We start from the raw sequence: 15,939 nt of genomic DNA, 5'->3' as shown, positions 1-15,939 counted from the left end.
AAAAGCACTATAGAACTAGCGGAAAAACCGGTACTGAAAAGACGTGTATTATAATTAATGCAAAGGATTAAAAGCGTATTCTCGCGAAAGCTGCTGGCGAGAAGTTGAGTAGCGGTTCCGAGAAAAATGTTTTCATTGAGATTTTTCCTAGACGGAGGTAACTGCCGTTTAATTGTGAATCAAAAATGCAGAGCGGAGGAAACGGGACGGAAGCAGGGTGGAACGCGATGGAAAGAGAAGATGCAAATTCATTAAGGCAAATTACTTTACGCACGGGCTTAAGCGAGACGGGCTTGGTGTAATAAAAGGGTACTCGCTTACCCTTTGTTAACGTCACGGCGCAACTCGTATGCGAGCTTAAGCGCTCGTCTAATACATTCGTCGAGACACACCCGAGTCATCCTGCCGTTCCTCTGAAAGCGATAATGGATGGCAACAACTCCATAAACTAACGCCTCGAAATGCAGACGGCGACTGGATAGACTCGCGACAAATGAAGAACTTTACGCCGGGCACCCGAACGCCCGAAATGTCATCGCGCCGACGATTAGAAACGCGTCATTTGCTCCGCATTAATTGTCATGACCCTCGTAAAATCCATAGAACTTGCGCACATGGAAGGGGAAAAGGACCCGCACAAGTGTGCCCAAGAAGTGAGACAAAAGAAACTATTTTCTGTCTCGCTTATCTATCTTTCTATCATTTTGTCTCGTTTCATGGCTTCTCTTCGAAATGCGCACGAGGCCAAAGCGAGATTGCACTTGTAGGCGTCGTACGTATATTGTGCATTTATATACGATTTAACGCATGCGCACAACGAACCAAAGTCACATTCTATCTGTCCTTGTCACACAGATGTTGGACACAGTTTCAGCTTGCGGAAGGTGTATGCTGTTCCTCTTCCACGTGTATAAGTTCTATGGTAAAATCATAATGTCGTCGCGCATCGCCCGTTCCTCACGGTCTGTGTTCGATTAAACGGAATTGGCAGCGCGTGCGCCTCCGGGGAAAAATTGGCAAAAAGAATAATGCCACCGCGACGACACCGCGACACCAGAATCCGCCGTTCTGAAAAACGTCTTCCACGTGCTGAACCCGACGCGGAGTTCACGGACGTCTCCGTTTGTGTGATGGCGCTTGGAGGATACGGCCGCGGGAAACCGGAGGAATCGTTCCCCGCATCGGCGACTCCTCGCGCCGTTGTATGCGCAACAATAGGCGGAAACGTCGGCAGTTACAAAAGGAGCATCGGGAGAAAAGGCAGAAAGAAGGGAAGCCGGCTGGCCGGTCGGACGCCGCGCCGGTAGCGCGGGGGCGATAAAGAATCGAGCCAAATCAAAGGTCCGTAGAGAGACGTTAAGGCTGCTGTCTCCGGCAGATGGTATAGACCGTGAGAGATCGCCTCGATAGTTACGGTGCCTGATTAATGCAGGTGGAGATACTCATGGACACGCGTGCGTGTGCGCGCGCGCGCGCGTCGCTCGTAAATGCGCCAGGAGCAAGTAAGACGCTTGAGAAAGACGTTGTATCAAAGTTCGTATCGCAAAGCCGATCCATTATCGCGGCGTGTTCTGATATTACCCGGCCTGTGTCAGGTCCATATTAAAACACGTCAGGCCCGCTTGCCGTAATATTTTGCCAGTAACGGTACACGGCGCGGGACGTCAAAAAGTACAGTTATTTATCGCGCCGTGTCATTAGCTCAAAAAGATAGGATCGACTTGCGGGATACCGCGGGAAGAGAAAGTGCAATTAATCACTATACGTGTCGATGAAATAATGATCCCACTTCTGCTTTCTTGAATATCATTTTTATCGAGAGCCTAAAAGTCGCGTGTTCGGCAGTTCTGCGTAACGGCCGACAACCCTTATCGGCGCGCAGTTCAAAAGAGTCGAAATAGACGCGTAGACAACATCTTTGTACTGTTATTGCGACAAATATTGTCATACGCCTCGGTGGTCGAGTTGGTGAGACGCCCGCCTGGAGCGTAGGGAGGCCCAGGTTCAAACCCTGGCTGAGGTAATATTTTTCGCAATAAATTTTCTGTATTATTAAAGAGACGCCAGGTATGGTTAAGAGAAAAACGCCGACGTTGTTAATTATCGCCGGCGACGTTGAAGAATTCTTATTAGTTTGATCATTTTGATTCGCCCGGGCGTCACGTCGTCTCGACTGTCCGATCCGACGCATTGAGACCTCAGCGAAAAAAGCGTGGGAGGGCCGTGACGGGGCGCCATGAGCGATGTTGCTCGATTACCATAATAATCTCGTGTCGCCGTGTTCGCCGTGTGTCGCGATTCGAGAGGCCGACTGCCGTGAACGAACGCGATGCACTTCGAGATGCGGCGCGAAGTGCCCGAGCACCGCGCCGATTTCACTCGACAATCCACGTACTTCGCCTCCAGACTCTTTATCCAAGACGGACGAGTACTCGGGAGTGCTATTGTCCAGGTGAGTTTGCATTGTGGACGCGACGATACCATCTATACTCGCCGGAGAATGCCGGAGGAGATAGTCCGCTTTGCTCGCGCGAGGCTTCGTGGAAATATTCGTCTAAGATGTCTCGATACAATCGCGCCGTAGTGGCTGGTATTTTAAGTCTTCCAGTACGATTGAGACATACGCGCCGAAGAGCTCGGAATTTATCAAGAGCCGAACATTTACATTCCGTTTTACATACCGCTTAATTGAGTATGACATTATATAGCGGTAAAGGACGCAATTAGATCTTTCAATGCCTATTTTTTATATTTTTTTAATGCCAAAAACATTAAAAGATTTAATACGTATTTATAGAGGCGCGTTTTGTACAGGTATATATGTCCGGTTTCTCAGCGAAATTGGAATATAAATAATAGCGGCTATCAGGTAAATTATCGATCTCGCGTTTCCGAAGAATCTATGCGAGCCATGTAGGGATGAAAGCGACGAGAGATGTCAACGGTAATTATAAGCTATAGCCGATAAACCCGATACGATTCGTATCGTATTCATGTTACGGTGTTAGAGATATGCAAATGATTATTAATTATTAGCGTGTTGATCGTTATGTCGTCGACACGGCGGACCGGATCGGTGTACCTATGTCCGGAGTCTCTCCTCAGATCGGTGAAACACGATAAACTTTAATTAGGGAACGTATTAACGCACCGATGGTGCACTGGGTATACGATGGCGAGCAACAGCGGCTGAGTGAGTGGTTAGCAAGCAGGTGCACGGATAATTATACGTTTTCCTCGTATATCGTCGCATGCTACCGGAATAATTAAGCAAAACTGATGAGCGTCGTCTCCCCTCCTCCCCCCCCCCCCTCTGTCTCCTCTCTTTCTCTACCTTTCTCTTGGTCTCGCGTTATTTATCGGCGCGCGTCCGATACTTTCCTAAATTTTTAATTCATGCGCGGAAGCCCGGCATGAAATTAGCTTTATTATACCCTTTAGCTTCCTCCCGAAAAACCGGTACGCAAAAATGAGGTACGAAAGCGCGAAGGCGCGACCGCGATCGATCGCCACGAGATGACTTTGATGAACGTCGCCCGAACGTTGGCGCGTTTAAAAGGGGTTTTGAAGATCGCGCCGTAAACGCGAAATGCGGAGCGCCCTTTTTTCGGGGCGGACGCGCACATTTCGCCCCCGGGGCGAACAACGGTTACGTGCCCGGAGCGCGATATTTCTTAATAAGCCGCGATCGTTGGCACGCACGATCGCGATATTTCTTCGGGATCGTTGGCGCGGGCCGAGATACGTGCCGCCGCGCTCTCGCGAGTGCACCATAAATATCTAAATAGCGGAAGTGAGAAAAATTACGTATTTACGGCGGTCGTGCCGGCAGAAATAGCGCCGGGACGCTCGATTGTGTTTTGTTCGCGGCGATGTTTCGTGAGAGGTACGATTTTCCGGGACTGCTTCCACGGGCGTGATTCATCGTCGTTTCTATGAACTCGAAACGCGAGAGAGAGAGGGAACTTTTGGTAGAATCTGGAGAACATTAGATCGTCAGGAAATGATAGCGCTTAATAAGATGCCGTTGTTAACATGCACCGCGGAGAAATCTCTTCCTAGTACATTACATCTGCGCTGCTATTACACGACAAGCAAGGATGATAAAGGCTGCCCTTTATTGTTAACCCAAAATCAAATTCTAAATATTCTTTGGCATTTCAGCCGAGCGCTATTTTCTTTTTGCCGATATTCAGCCGCGACGTTTCTCCATCGTTATCGAAATATCACCGTACAACGTTTGTCGGTTGCGAATAATACGAGCCACTCGTTGTAGAGTTTTATCGATTCTATGCGTCTCAATGTTCTTTTCGCTCACTTGAACCACCTGCGCCGTGTCTGCTAAATTATAAAGTAACTCGAAATCGTGAATCGTCAACTAACGAAAACTGCACTGAAAAAAAAAATCTGATAGATTCAACCAGTCGTCCGTTAGAAAATGGACGAATCAGAATTCCTTTAGGATTTACCATGAAAAATATTTCATAATCAGAGGTTTGCTAGACTTCACTACACATCTGGTAAATCCTAAAGGAATTCCGATTCGTCCATTTTCTAACGGACGACTGGTCGAATCTATCAGATTTTTTTTTCAGTGTGGTTAACGGTAACGAGGTTCGTTCTTGGATACGCGTCGAGCCACGCGCTTTGATTACGTTAACGCTAATCGGGCCCTCGGTTCAGTCACGAGAAATAATTTCTTCCTGGTCGTCAAGAAAGAATTACACCTCCTAATCGATTCGGGGAGAAGGTGAGATCGGCACGGCGCGATACATTCGCGGCGAGACGCCTCGCCGTCGTCTGCACGCACAATAGCGATATTTTATCCCCGGTAAGTCACGAGCCCCGCGAGGTTGCATATAACACGGGGAACGCGGACCAATTACGGGCGCACGATAAATAAATAAACGGTGCCTAACTGCCGCCGGCGATTAAGCGTGATTATGCTCACGCTCGTGGCGCGCGGCTATAACAGGTTGTACTGTGAACTTTCGCCGTCGCGACGCGTCAAAATAACTCTCTCTCTCGTCGGCGCACGTAAAAGGATAAAACATAATGAACATCCCGAATAGGCGCGCCACCGGCATACGCTTTTGCCCTGCAACAGCCTGCCGGTGCAACCGCGCTAGCGCATCCAGCGCGACAGCGCCCAACTGTTATTGACTTCGCCGCAACGCCAACTCCGGAGATCTCTCTCGATGCCACGTGATTATAGTAAGAGCATCGCGTGCCGATCACTCTCGTGAAACGAGAACGTAATCGGAGCGCGAAAACGGAAGGTTTTAATCACTCGACTCTATCATGCGTCTCAAAAGTAGAGATTTATGTATAAGTAAACTAGACACAGGCTCGTCCTTTTGTAAATTACGAGGGAATAAGGTCAATAATAAACGAGCAACTAAATGTTAAAAGCCAATTTGAATATTCCGATTCCAATAAACAACTAAAATTATTTTTATCGATTTACCAGTAAGTATGATCCTATATCACAGAGATTTATGTGTTGTATACCTACATCAGAATTGCAACGCGTAATTTTAAACTGAATTAAGCAAATGCGTACAAAACATTAGTCTGCCAGTTTTTAATAACGGGATCTCTTTGATTTCTCTAATCGCCTGGACAAAAGTAAACTTACTTCGCAACAATCGTTTCCAAGAAGATGCGACTCATTGTTCACATTAGCTCGATAAGCCTGATAGAAGCTCAGCATTTTTTGGTCGAGCGCACATTATTGCGTTCTTCGTATTGCGCAGCGGAATCTATTCAATTTTCGTTTGAGGTGGTTATTTCGTAAAATCATTTATGTGAGAATTGTTTCAAATGTCTACAGTTTAATCTTTACATTAATACGTGCAAAATAAGACCAATTAAATTAAAATTGACCGTCTCAAAGTTCTAAAAAACATGTTAAAGTTTGCCATGTTAGTTAATTATGTTACACGAAACATTACGTGTAAAACACGTTAAAAATATTATTACACGTAACAATATAATTCGTCGTAATATTATTACACGTGAAATATTGTTTACACATATTATTATGTGTTAAAATATTAATATTTGCGTTTGCAGACGCAAATGATGGTACATTTAATTTTTTTTAAGCTTAACAGTGAGCGAGATTCGTATGAGAAACAAATATGTTATAGAGTAAAATAGAACAAATTACTGGGAAAAAATCAAGATTATTAACCGTTCCGTTTCAACAATATAAACAGTTAAAACTGAAAAATGGGAAGCATTATGTAGTAGGCATGGGTGTAAGAGATGCAGCAACAGCACCTCAAACTATTATATAATCTTTCGAATCTATTTTATATTTTATATTGATCATAAGTGTATTCTTTAGAATATTGCATCAAGATATATCATTGTAATAACTGAGTGCTAGTTCCTGTCTGGAAGAAACTTTTGGGCATTACTGTCGCGAAACAACTACCTTAAGACAATAAAAACAGCCTCAGTGTAGGGTGGTCCAGGTTCAAACCCTGGCCGAGGTAATATTTTTTGCAATAAATTTTCTGTATTATTAAAAATGCCAGATACGTTCGACAGAAACATTGAAGTTGACAATAAAAATGGTTAACAATTGAATAATAAAATAATTGGATCTGATAAAGGTTCCTCGTTTTCCCTCGGAAATATTAGAAATCCGTATTTACCTTGGGGTCGAAGTTGAAGACCTGTTCGGGCCGGAGCGGGCACTCCAGGCCGCATTTGCAGGTTCCCACTGTCGTCAGATATTCCTTCAGTTGGTCCAGCGAACCCAGCGCCGTACTGCTTGGACTGAAATAGAGAAATGGACAGAATTATTCTCCAACTCTCGCCACGGCTTAACAACGTGCAAACAAACTATGACGCGTACGCGACGTGAATTGCGCAATGTTTACCGAGCTTAGCGAACGTGTCTTGGCCATGCCTTTTTCTCCGCGGTGCGCTAACGACTGCATTTCCATTATTATCAACAGTATATATTGTCCGTGTAAATAACGCACCAACCTGCAACCGCGCGCGCCACGTAATTTATGAAATACACGCGATTCCTCGGGGCTTTTCTTTCGTGACAACTTGCCAACTTTTAGATAAATGATGCGTTATTACCCCATTGCAGCATTAATGTCGATGTTGATATTAGTTGCAAAAAAATCCAGAATTGCAAAAGCAGCAAGGACGCATGCAGAGCGTGAAATTGAAGGGTTCGGGAGCGGCGCGGTGACGTAAAGCTATAATCTACGAGATTTTACAAACTTGAGATTTTAAACGGGCCTTACAAATTATAGATTTATTCCACTCTCGCTCCGAGCTCCTCAATCGGAAATCCAATGCACTACGATAATTTTACATTTCAATTTAAAGCGCAAATTGCGAACGTCCGACCGTTGCCGGTGGAATAAATTACAGGTTAAACACTACTTAATCGAGGCAGATGCTCGCCAGACATCTGCAAAAATTACCGGGAAGTTCGAAACGCATCAGAGATGCTGCATTACGATATACGTACTTATTAAATTTCGCGAAGAAAAACTCAATGCGAAAAAAGATTGAGTCTCGCTTAATATTTTGTTTAAAAAAATTTCTAGCGCAAATAATTACACTTTCTCCGTGCATTAAAAAAAAAGAGCGGCTGAGTAAAACTCACGGGGAGCTTTTCCTTTCTTAATTACGCATGAAATAAATCAGCGTGAAAAAATTGAGCGCGTCCGGCGTGGTTAACCATTTCGAAATTCTATTTACTCCCCCCCTCCCCAGTAACCGCGAACTATCCAACTGAAAGTGCATTAAGCCGAAGGTTTACGGGAAAGGTATTCGAAAGCACTGCGAAGGCAAAAAAAAAACGATGTTGGAGGATGCTGGTCGCGTAATCGGCTTCGTGATGAAAAGCGATCAAGATGAGAGCATTTCGGGGGAGAAACACGAGGTAGGCGTATTATAATTTGGTCGGCCGCCCCTCCGCAAGGGAGAAGGGGGGGGAAGATGGAGCGGAAGGGGGTGCTTTATTAGCTAAAGATACCGCTTGTCTGGCGGCTATCCCCGAACGCCTGGAACGAGCCGAACAAGTAAGCCGGGATTCTCGCCGGTGGTTCATGCTAAACCGACAAGGTGGAACGAGGCAGGGGTCGTCGCCTGTATATTGATTACCTGCTGGAGAGACAGAGAGAGAGGAGACTTTGTTTCGACGTACTTTGCAGCTTCCTAAACTAATAACCGCGGGCGGCTCGTCCCCGGCATTATAACCCCGCGGGAAAAGGCGAGGGCCTCCCTTTCGTCCCGCGGGAATGCTCGCAGCAATTATTTCTCATGACAACAAGACGGATTCGTAAACCCACCCCGGCGCTAATTCGCGTTGAATTCGATTTGTTCACGGAGAAACGCTCTCCACCCGTCTCCTCCTGTCACCTCACCTGGGCGCCACGGCAAGAGTTTGCGAATTATTCAAGTTCATACTCTCACTTTGGCTTCGTTTAAAAATTATTGTCGCAGACCGTACTGTCTCCCTTCCGTCTCAAATAAAAGTTTCTCGACATTAAACATTGCCTTTCGAATAGCAAATAGCAAAGCTCGTTAGAGCTCGAGCTCCTGGACAGAGAAAGAAAAGTAACAAAGTTAACAGCTAACAAAGTTAGCAGCTAATAGTCCGTCATTAGTCATTTTTAGAAATTCAACAACTTCGTAACTCTTGCTGCGAAAACGCTTTTTCACTTAGAGACATAGAGTCAAGTTAGCAGACAAGCGGAGTACCTCGGTAATAGCATGGTTTCCATCATGAAACCCGCTTTCAAAGGCGCCGCTTACGTACAATTATCGCAACCACATAAAGCGTGCGCAATCCGGAACTAAATTCGCGACTACCAAAAGGAATGAACTTGAACGAATCGAGGGCAGACTTGGGAGCCGCGCGGCCAACCGGGCTGCTCCATCTCGTATACAGGGTGTCCCAGGAGGAAAGGTCAATATTCTGGGAGGTGATAGTGTCGGTCATTTTAAGCAACAATGCTCGTACGAACATGTGTCGCGTTCCCCACTGTTTCCGAGATAGAGCTACTTGAGTGTCTCGTGTAGTTACTTTTTTTCTGTACACTTCACCCTTCGTCCAACCTCATAAACGTCCGCGGGAATTTACTCTTACACGCCTGTTGTGTGCCGATAACATTGTAGAAATGTTCAAAATGCCTCGCGTATTCACAAATGTCGAACGAGCAACACGCCATGCTCACAGAAGAGTTGAAAAATGCAGTGTTGTTAACGGTGGAATTTTTGAAAATTTATTATGATCCGTAAAAAATGTATCGCGTGAACAATAAATATTAGAAATAGTACGTAGCACTTCTTTCTCGTCGATAATTTTGCAACTGTGCATTCAAATGGCTCTATCTCGGAAACAGCGGGGAACGGGACGTATATTCACAGGAACATTTTTGCTTAAAATGAACCGATACTATCACCTCCCAGAGTATTAACCTTTCCTCCTGGGACACCCTGTGTATAAATAATTCGGTAACGCCTTGGCAAAAGCCATTTTCCGCCGCTGCCGCGAAACGGCGACCGAATCTGAATGTACAGTCGCGCAATATCATAAATAAGAGCAGGGTGACTTCCTCCCGTTTCCACCGTTCGCGCCAAGTGCGTTGGAACGTGTTGCCGGTAACGGGGACGAGAAAGACACCGAGTTACGCCGGATGAATTATGTTCGCCGGCATGGCTGGCTAAGCCGCTTGTCCCTGTAAAGTACGTGGCCACCGCCGCCGCCGCCGTTGCCGCCCGCGAAACCGGTGTCAGCTTTTCCTGCACCGCCACCCTTTCGCGCGCCCCTTTTTCCGGGCCCTTTCCGCCGACGGTCACCGCGAAATCGTGTAATTATTCTTGTTTTCGAGGACGGCCAGCACCTGGTGCGAGCGACAACTTCTATTCGAAAACACGATAAGCCCGTCGCGCGAGATGCGTTGGAGGACGCTGGGCTCTTTCTCCAATTGTCTCTCGTGGCGCACGAGAGGCAGCCCGGGGAACCGCGACGGGAAATTATATAATAGAGCGCACACTCGGATCATTTGAATTTACGACACGCTCGAGGATAACGACCCCCTCTGTTATGGAAATATTACGGGGGCATGAGGGGGGCGCGGATGGATGGCAGAACGAAAGTAATATCTGACAATTTAATTGAGTTAATTAACAAGCTGTTCCCGTGCGTTTCGGACCATTGCTCATTCTGCCAACGGGAAGCGGTGTTGCGGTGACGCGCGCGCGCGTTGCGAGGGAGGTAAATCAGCCCCCTGGATAAGTAGACTCGTTTACAGGGACGCGGCAATTGCCAACGGCTAAATAGGCCGCGTTATACCTGAAATATCATCGGCGGAGGGTCTAAGACCGCGTCCGGAGACAAATGCGCGATTACGAGGGTTGCTTTCCGGGGGGACTGTCATTTTTAGGCTAAATTGACAGCTCTGCTGCGCACAATTAATTTCTCCGTTCGGAGGAGACGGTCCTCGACGTTTCACGAGTGATTTGCGATCGATCTCGAGAGCTATATTTTTTTTACTGCTAACCGAAAGGTTCAGCCAATCCGATTATAACGTTGAGAAAGATTAATGTTACGTAAAATAAGATTGGCGTTCGGATAAGCAAACTTCGTTTAAACGAGTATCGATCCGCTCAAACGAATTGCAAAGGTAGCCGTGACTCTCGTCAAACAGTCCGCCCGGTTGCTACAAATAATTGCTATTATTTAATGTTTGTACTAATGTAACGGTTAATATTAGCCACGTTGTGACTTTGAGCGGGCAACATTGTACTTGCAATTGGCTGCATAACTACGGCGGTCAGGTTCCCACAATCCTCGACACCGCGACCACGCTTCTCGAAGCTGAAAATGATGTTGGCGCCCGGACTGTACTTATCTACGATCTATGATCGCTCGCTTACCTTTCGCGTGAGCTTTACAATCGCTCGCGGTAACCTGCACGCACACTCGATTGTGTCCACCCGTTAGATACGCGCGGCCACATACTAATTTCGACGTCGATCGTGGGAATAAGCAAACGCAATCTCCTATTTGTCACGTTTCGCGTCTGTCCTCTCTGCGTTGGTCTATGTCTTTCATTCCAGCTGTATACCTAGGAATAATGGTAAGGTGGTTCTTTCCCAACTGTGCTAGTCAAAATGAGAAACCTGATCGATAAAGTTCAATAGACAGCGAATTCTTTTATACTAAATTCAAGGACAGATTTTTAAACGCTACTGCTTCTCGTAGAATACTAAAAACCGATAAAATAAAACAGAGTTTCAGAAAATGAAACAGTGTTAGCAGAGCGTTGATCGTGGCGACATCGCATTTCGCTGTGAATGCGATAAGTTGTGAAAAGATATTTTAATTATCACAATGGAAAATCAGTTACGATACAAAGGGCGTTTTATAAAGAAAGAAAGTGTTAGAGCAGAAGCGAAAACGCAAAGAACAAAGAGAATGGCACAACCTACGTTGCCACATCCGCAAAGCATTGCCGTGCACGAAAGAGTTAACCTATAGCCAAAGTTTTCTTTGGATTCATCGTACTCTGATACCGCACACCACTTTCTATCGTTTGTTAAATTCCCTCTAGTGGCGTTTGTCCGCGTGCAAACCGGACTCGTGTCCGAGGACGCGATTAATAAGCAGAAATATTTTCTGCAGATTACATTTAAAAAAAAAAATTGCGCCGCGACGAGTGAAAATATTGTCGCTGCTGTTCTCGCGACGTAAACCAATAGAAACCCTCAAACGCGCTCGATGTTCAACACTTCGAGAGTATTTTGTAAAACAAACTTACGGCTGCACCGTCTCGCGTTAATCTCGTATAATCGCGTCACGTACAAACATTCGATATCGCAAACATTAATTATTATCGAGATTTTAACGCGCTTCGTGGACCACGTTTGCGTCATTAAACGAGGACATCGCGCCAGTGAGAGTGAAAGAGAGAGAGAGAGAGAGAGAGAGAGAGGAGAGGGGGGGGGGGGTGCGCGTGTTGAAAATGCTGCAGCGAGACTCAATGCAATTATAATTCACGTTAACAATGCAGCTATGTTCCGCGCAATTCAATCCGCCGTGCAGCTATTATCGGCGAGCTCGCAGTTACCGCAATTGCGTATCGCTCTCGCGCGGCGGATAAGCGTGACGCCGTAATAGGAAATTCGCGAAACGCCCGAAATTGTTAATCCGCCGTGCGCTCTAAACGAAGGTCACCGCAGTAAATCGTCCAAGTCGCCTCCCGGTAACAATAACCGCCGCGCGGTGCGTCGCCCGCGCGATAGAGAGTGACTGAAACGCCAATTGGAATTGGCTCGTAATTCGCGCCCGTTCCGGCGGATGGCTCGGCCCGATAATTACCGATCGGGGATAAATTTATGACAGCAATAATTTACGCGGAAACTGCGGCCGACTGGCTCGATAAAGAGCGATTAACTATAAAATGAAACTGCCGCCGTCGGACGCGCCGCGGCATTCGTCCGATGTTACCTCGGTGCCTGGGCGGGAGCGCGAGCGGGTGTGCGTGAATGCGCGCGTACGTGCGTGCGTGCGTGCGTGCGTGCACGCATCATCGAATACGCAATCAAAATTTAAACCCTCCCGATAAGCTTCGCGCGGCGCCGCGGCGCTCCCCGACTCGTCGCGATAACGACGTAACAGCGCGCGCGCGCGGCAAAAATTACGTCATTTGGCTCGAATATCTAAAACATTTCGCCAGCGGCAACAGCGTGTTTTACATTAGATCGCATCGATCTCGTTACGGAGAATCGTTGCGTAAGGAATTCAATGCGCCCACGTCGCTCTAGAAACGTTTCCGCGCCGCGAGCCGAGCGCGCCGTGGTCACTCGTGATAATCGCATCGGGAGAAGCAACTGCGAATTATCGCGTGGATAATGAACCGCGTACAGGGCACGCGATGTATCGTAATGCGCGGTAAAAGCGCAACGTTAATATTGAATCGCGGAAAGTCGAAGTGCGCGCGCGCGCGAGAGAGAGAGAGAGACGATTTAAATTAATTCGACCGTCGGTTTTCATCATACGTACTTACAACACGTTAAAGTGAATAATTGCATTCCGAGTCGCTTTATCGGTGGCTTTGTGAGGCAATTAATCGGCGCGCTCGCCGTTTTCGACCGAATCATGCGACTGCGCTGTCAGAATCAATAATCGATCCGTAACGCGATTCATGCCGCGCGCTACCCGCTGGCATTTCGCGCTATAGCGAAATCAACGTCCAATTCGCGCGATCGCCGTTCGAGCGGTTGTCCCGCGTCGCCGAAATCGATACCCAATCGATTCGCAACGTCGCTCGCGCGCAAGCCCACGTTTATGCTTCCCACGGAAATCGCAAATGCAGATCGCCGGCGCCCCCGGTCGATCGCGACGTTCATTAAATTCCGCCGAAATGCGATACGCGACGACACGTATCGCACACTACGGCCTAAATAATTACAGGATATTAACCGGCGTGCTTTAATGACGTTAGGGTAACGCATCGATTCGAAACGTTTTCCACTCGGATGACAAAAGCGATTTTCATGCGCCCGAGACAAATCTCTATTCGGACTAATCTCGCTCTCCGGTTCTTCAAAGTTTATCGCATCGATTACGATGGTTTTGAAACAGTTTCGCATGTGAATCTTGGATTAAAAAATGCACTATACAAGAATTATTTTCTACACAAACAAGATTTTTTCGCGCGTCGCGCGATAATGCAATTTCCACACAAAAAAAACTATGCAAAAGTTGGAAAATTTTATTATTACAGTAAATCCTCGATTTAACAGACTAATAGGAGCGAGGGATGTCCGTCGATGCTGAAAGCACTTTAAATTGAATGTAACTGAATGTAACCATTTACCTTTTTTATTGTTTTGAAAAAGCTTTAATGCAACGTGCAGTGCTGTACAATATAAAATTATTAAATTAATATAAAGAATGCGAAATATTTGCTCACCATTTTGACAGCGGAGTCAGAAAGTGTTTCGCCATTTTCTCAATTAGCTCTAATTTCCGTACGACATTTAAACGTAATCTGCAATGTGCTTTCTGCGTCTAGGCTATTAATCTTAGTTCTAATTGGACAATATTACTCTTATATATTGTCCCAAGAGTATACTGGTCTCATTTTGTATATATTTATTGTAGAATTCTTGTATCAAGCAAAGATTGTCGTCAAGTGTACCAACAATTAGTAAAATTTTTATTTTTTTTGTCATTTTTTATATAAAGTCGACCAGCATAGTCTAGATTTTGCCGCGTACTTTAATTCCGTAAAAAAGTTTTGCATTTCTATACAGCCAATTAAAAGATTACTTCTAACAAAGAAATGTCGATAAAACAGACGGCTTTAGGATCCCCTCGAATTATTAATTAACGTATTACTATTATTTGTCCGGTTCGTTAAATCAACGGTTTACCGTACTTTTAAATTGCATAATAAATAGAGAACTACAGAATTAAAAAAAAACATTTTGACGAATATACCAAGATAAGTTACGTTTCTCAAGAATCAGCATCAGAGCTCATCGGGATTGCATTACTCGAACGTGATCTCTTCGCATCGCTAGATTAGTCAACTGTATTATGGCTGTGTTATATCTGCTCGCATCCTCGAATTGTTTATCTACGATATATTTGCGTCGGTGTACCTTACGTCTCGAAAAACGATCTCTATCTGCGAGCGAGGCGGCGCGATACAATATTATCGAGGAGAACGTACGCGGGCCTTTGGTACATAGCTGAGGGGAGTGAATAATTTTCGAACCACGAAAAGTGAAACGTTAACGGCGTCCGATCACGAATCGCTCGTTTCCTCCGGGTGTTTTGCACTTTTCTGCATGCGAGTGAGCCGGACGAGGCAGAGACGGAGAGGCGGGAGGAGGAACTGGAGGAAGGTGAGAGCAGCGGAGGACGAGGAGGGTCGAAAGTCGAGGTCGAGAAAGAGAGAGAGAGGAGGAGGGAAGTGTTTCGCGAGTCGAATCGAGCGCAGATTGCAGTCATTTACCGGCATAAATTGCACGACCGGATAATCGTCCCGCGCGCTGAAACGAAAGCGGTCGCGGTCGCGGGCGCGTCGGAATCGCCGCGAATCGGCCCGAAATTCCGTGGTTCCGGAGCGAGCGAGCGAGCCCCTCCGAGGGGCGCGAATTATTGCTTTCACCGAGTTGTAACACACGAACGAGCACTTTCCGCTATGCGCGTGTACTTCCAAGCGGCGTCCACGGCCCGCTCGCGCCCCTCTCGAAGGCAAGATGATTGTTCGAACCCTAGTCGAGTATTTGGTCCCGGAATAGGCCTCAATTATTCTATTCTGTCTTCATTTCGACCTCGGAGTCGGTTTCAAACTCCAATTTGAGGTCCAGATGAATAAAAAATTTGTATCCTAACCCTCGAAGAGAGTTTAATAAAATATTTCACCCCTTTGAGGATCTACCCAACCTCTGTTGATTTCACTCGCATTGGCTTCTACCGCTAAAAGGGAAGTAGCGACTCTTTTCAGGCCTATTTGAGGTCCAAAATTCAATACATTTTCTCCGACACAAAGACCTTAGTTCGAACACATTGCTCCCAATTCAAAAATTATACAAGGCTAAACTGAGGCCAAAACATTCGGAAAACCCCGCCTGAGTCCGAGTATTTGGTCCCGGAATGGGCCTCAATTGTTCTATTCTGTCCTCACTTGGACCTCGGAGTCGGTTTGAAACCCCAGTTTGAGGCCCAGGTGAGTAAAAAATTGTGTTTAATCTCATTCTAACCCTCGAAGAGAATTTAATAAAATTTTTCACCCCTTTGAGGATCTACCGAACCTCTGTTGATTACACTCACATTGGCTTCTACCGCTAAAAGGGTAAAAGCGACCCGCTTCAGGCGTGACTGACGCCAAAAACCTAATACAGGCTCTCCCGCACAAAGACCTTAGTTCGAACTCA

The 15,939-nt window shown here is 46.2% G+C and overlaps 1 protein-coding gene and 1 non-coding gene across 5 annotated transcripts in view; one reads left to right on the top strand and one right to left on the bottom strand.

Annotated features, from left to right (window-relative positions):
• LOC105565755 overlaps positions 1–15,939 on the bottom strand; it is a 263,695-nt gene that overhangs the window by 75,103 nt on the left and 172,653 nt on the right. For all 4 annotated transcript variants that reach the window (XM_012019200.1, XM_012019203.1, XM_012019204.1 and 1 more), the window contains exon 2: positions 6,666–6,789. In XM_012019200.1, coding sequence (XP_011874590.1) covers positions 6,666–6,789 — 124 coding nt within the window. The remainder of the gene's footprint in view (positions 1–6,665; positions 6,790–15,939) is intronic.
• Trnas-gga lies at positions 1,951–2,023 on the top strand. Its single transcript has one exon. It is a non-coding gene; the product is annotated as a tRNA-Ser (tRNA).

The sequence above is a fragment of the Vollenhovia emeryi genome, unplaced genomic scaffold, assembly GCF_000949405.1.
Source record: "Vollenhovia emeryi isolate VEMERY1.0 unplaced genomic scaffold, V.emery_V1.0 DF939149.1, whole genome shotgun sequence".
In the NCBI taxonomy this organism is placed as follows: domain Eukaryota; kingdom Metazoa; phylum Arthropoda; class Insecta; order Hymenoptera; family Formicidae; genus Vollenhovia; species Vollenhovia emeryi.
This window is presented reverse-complemented; position numbering and strand designations above follow the sequence as displayed.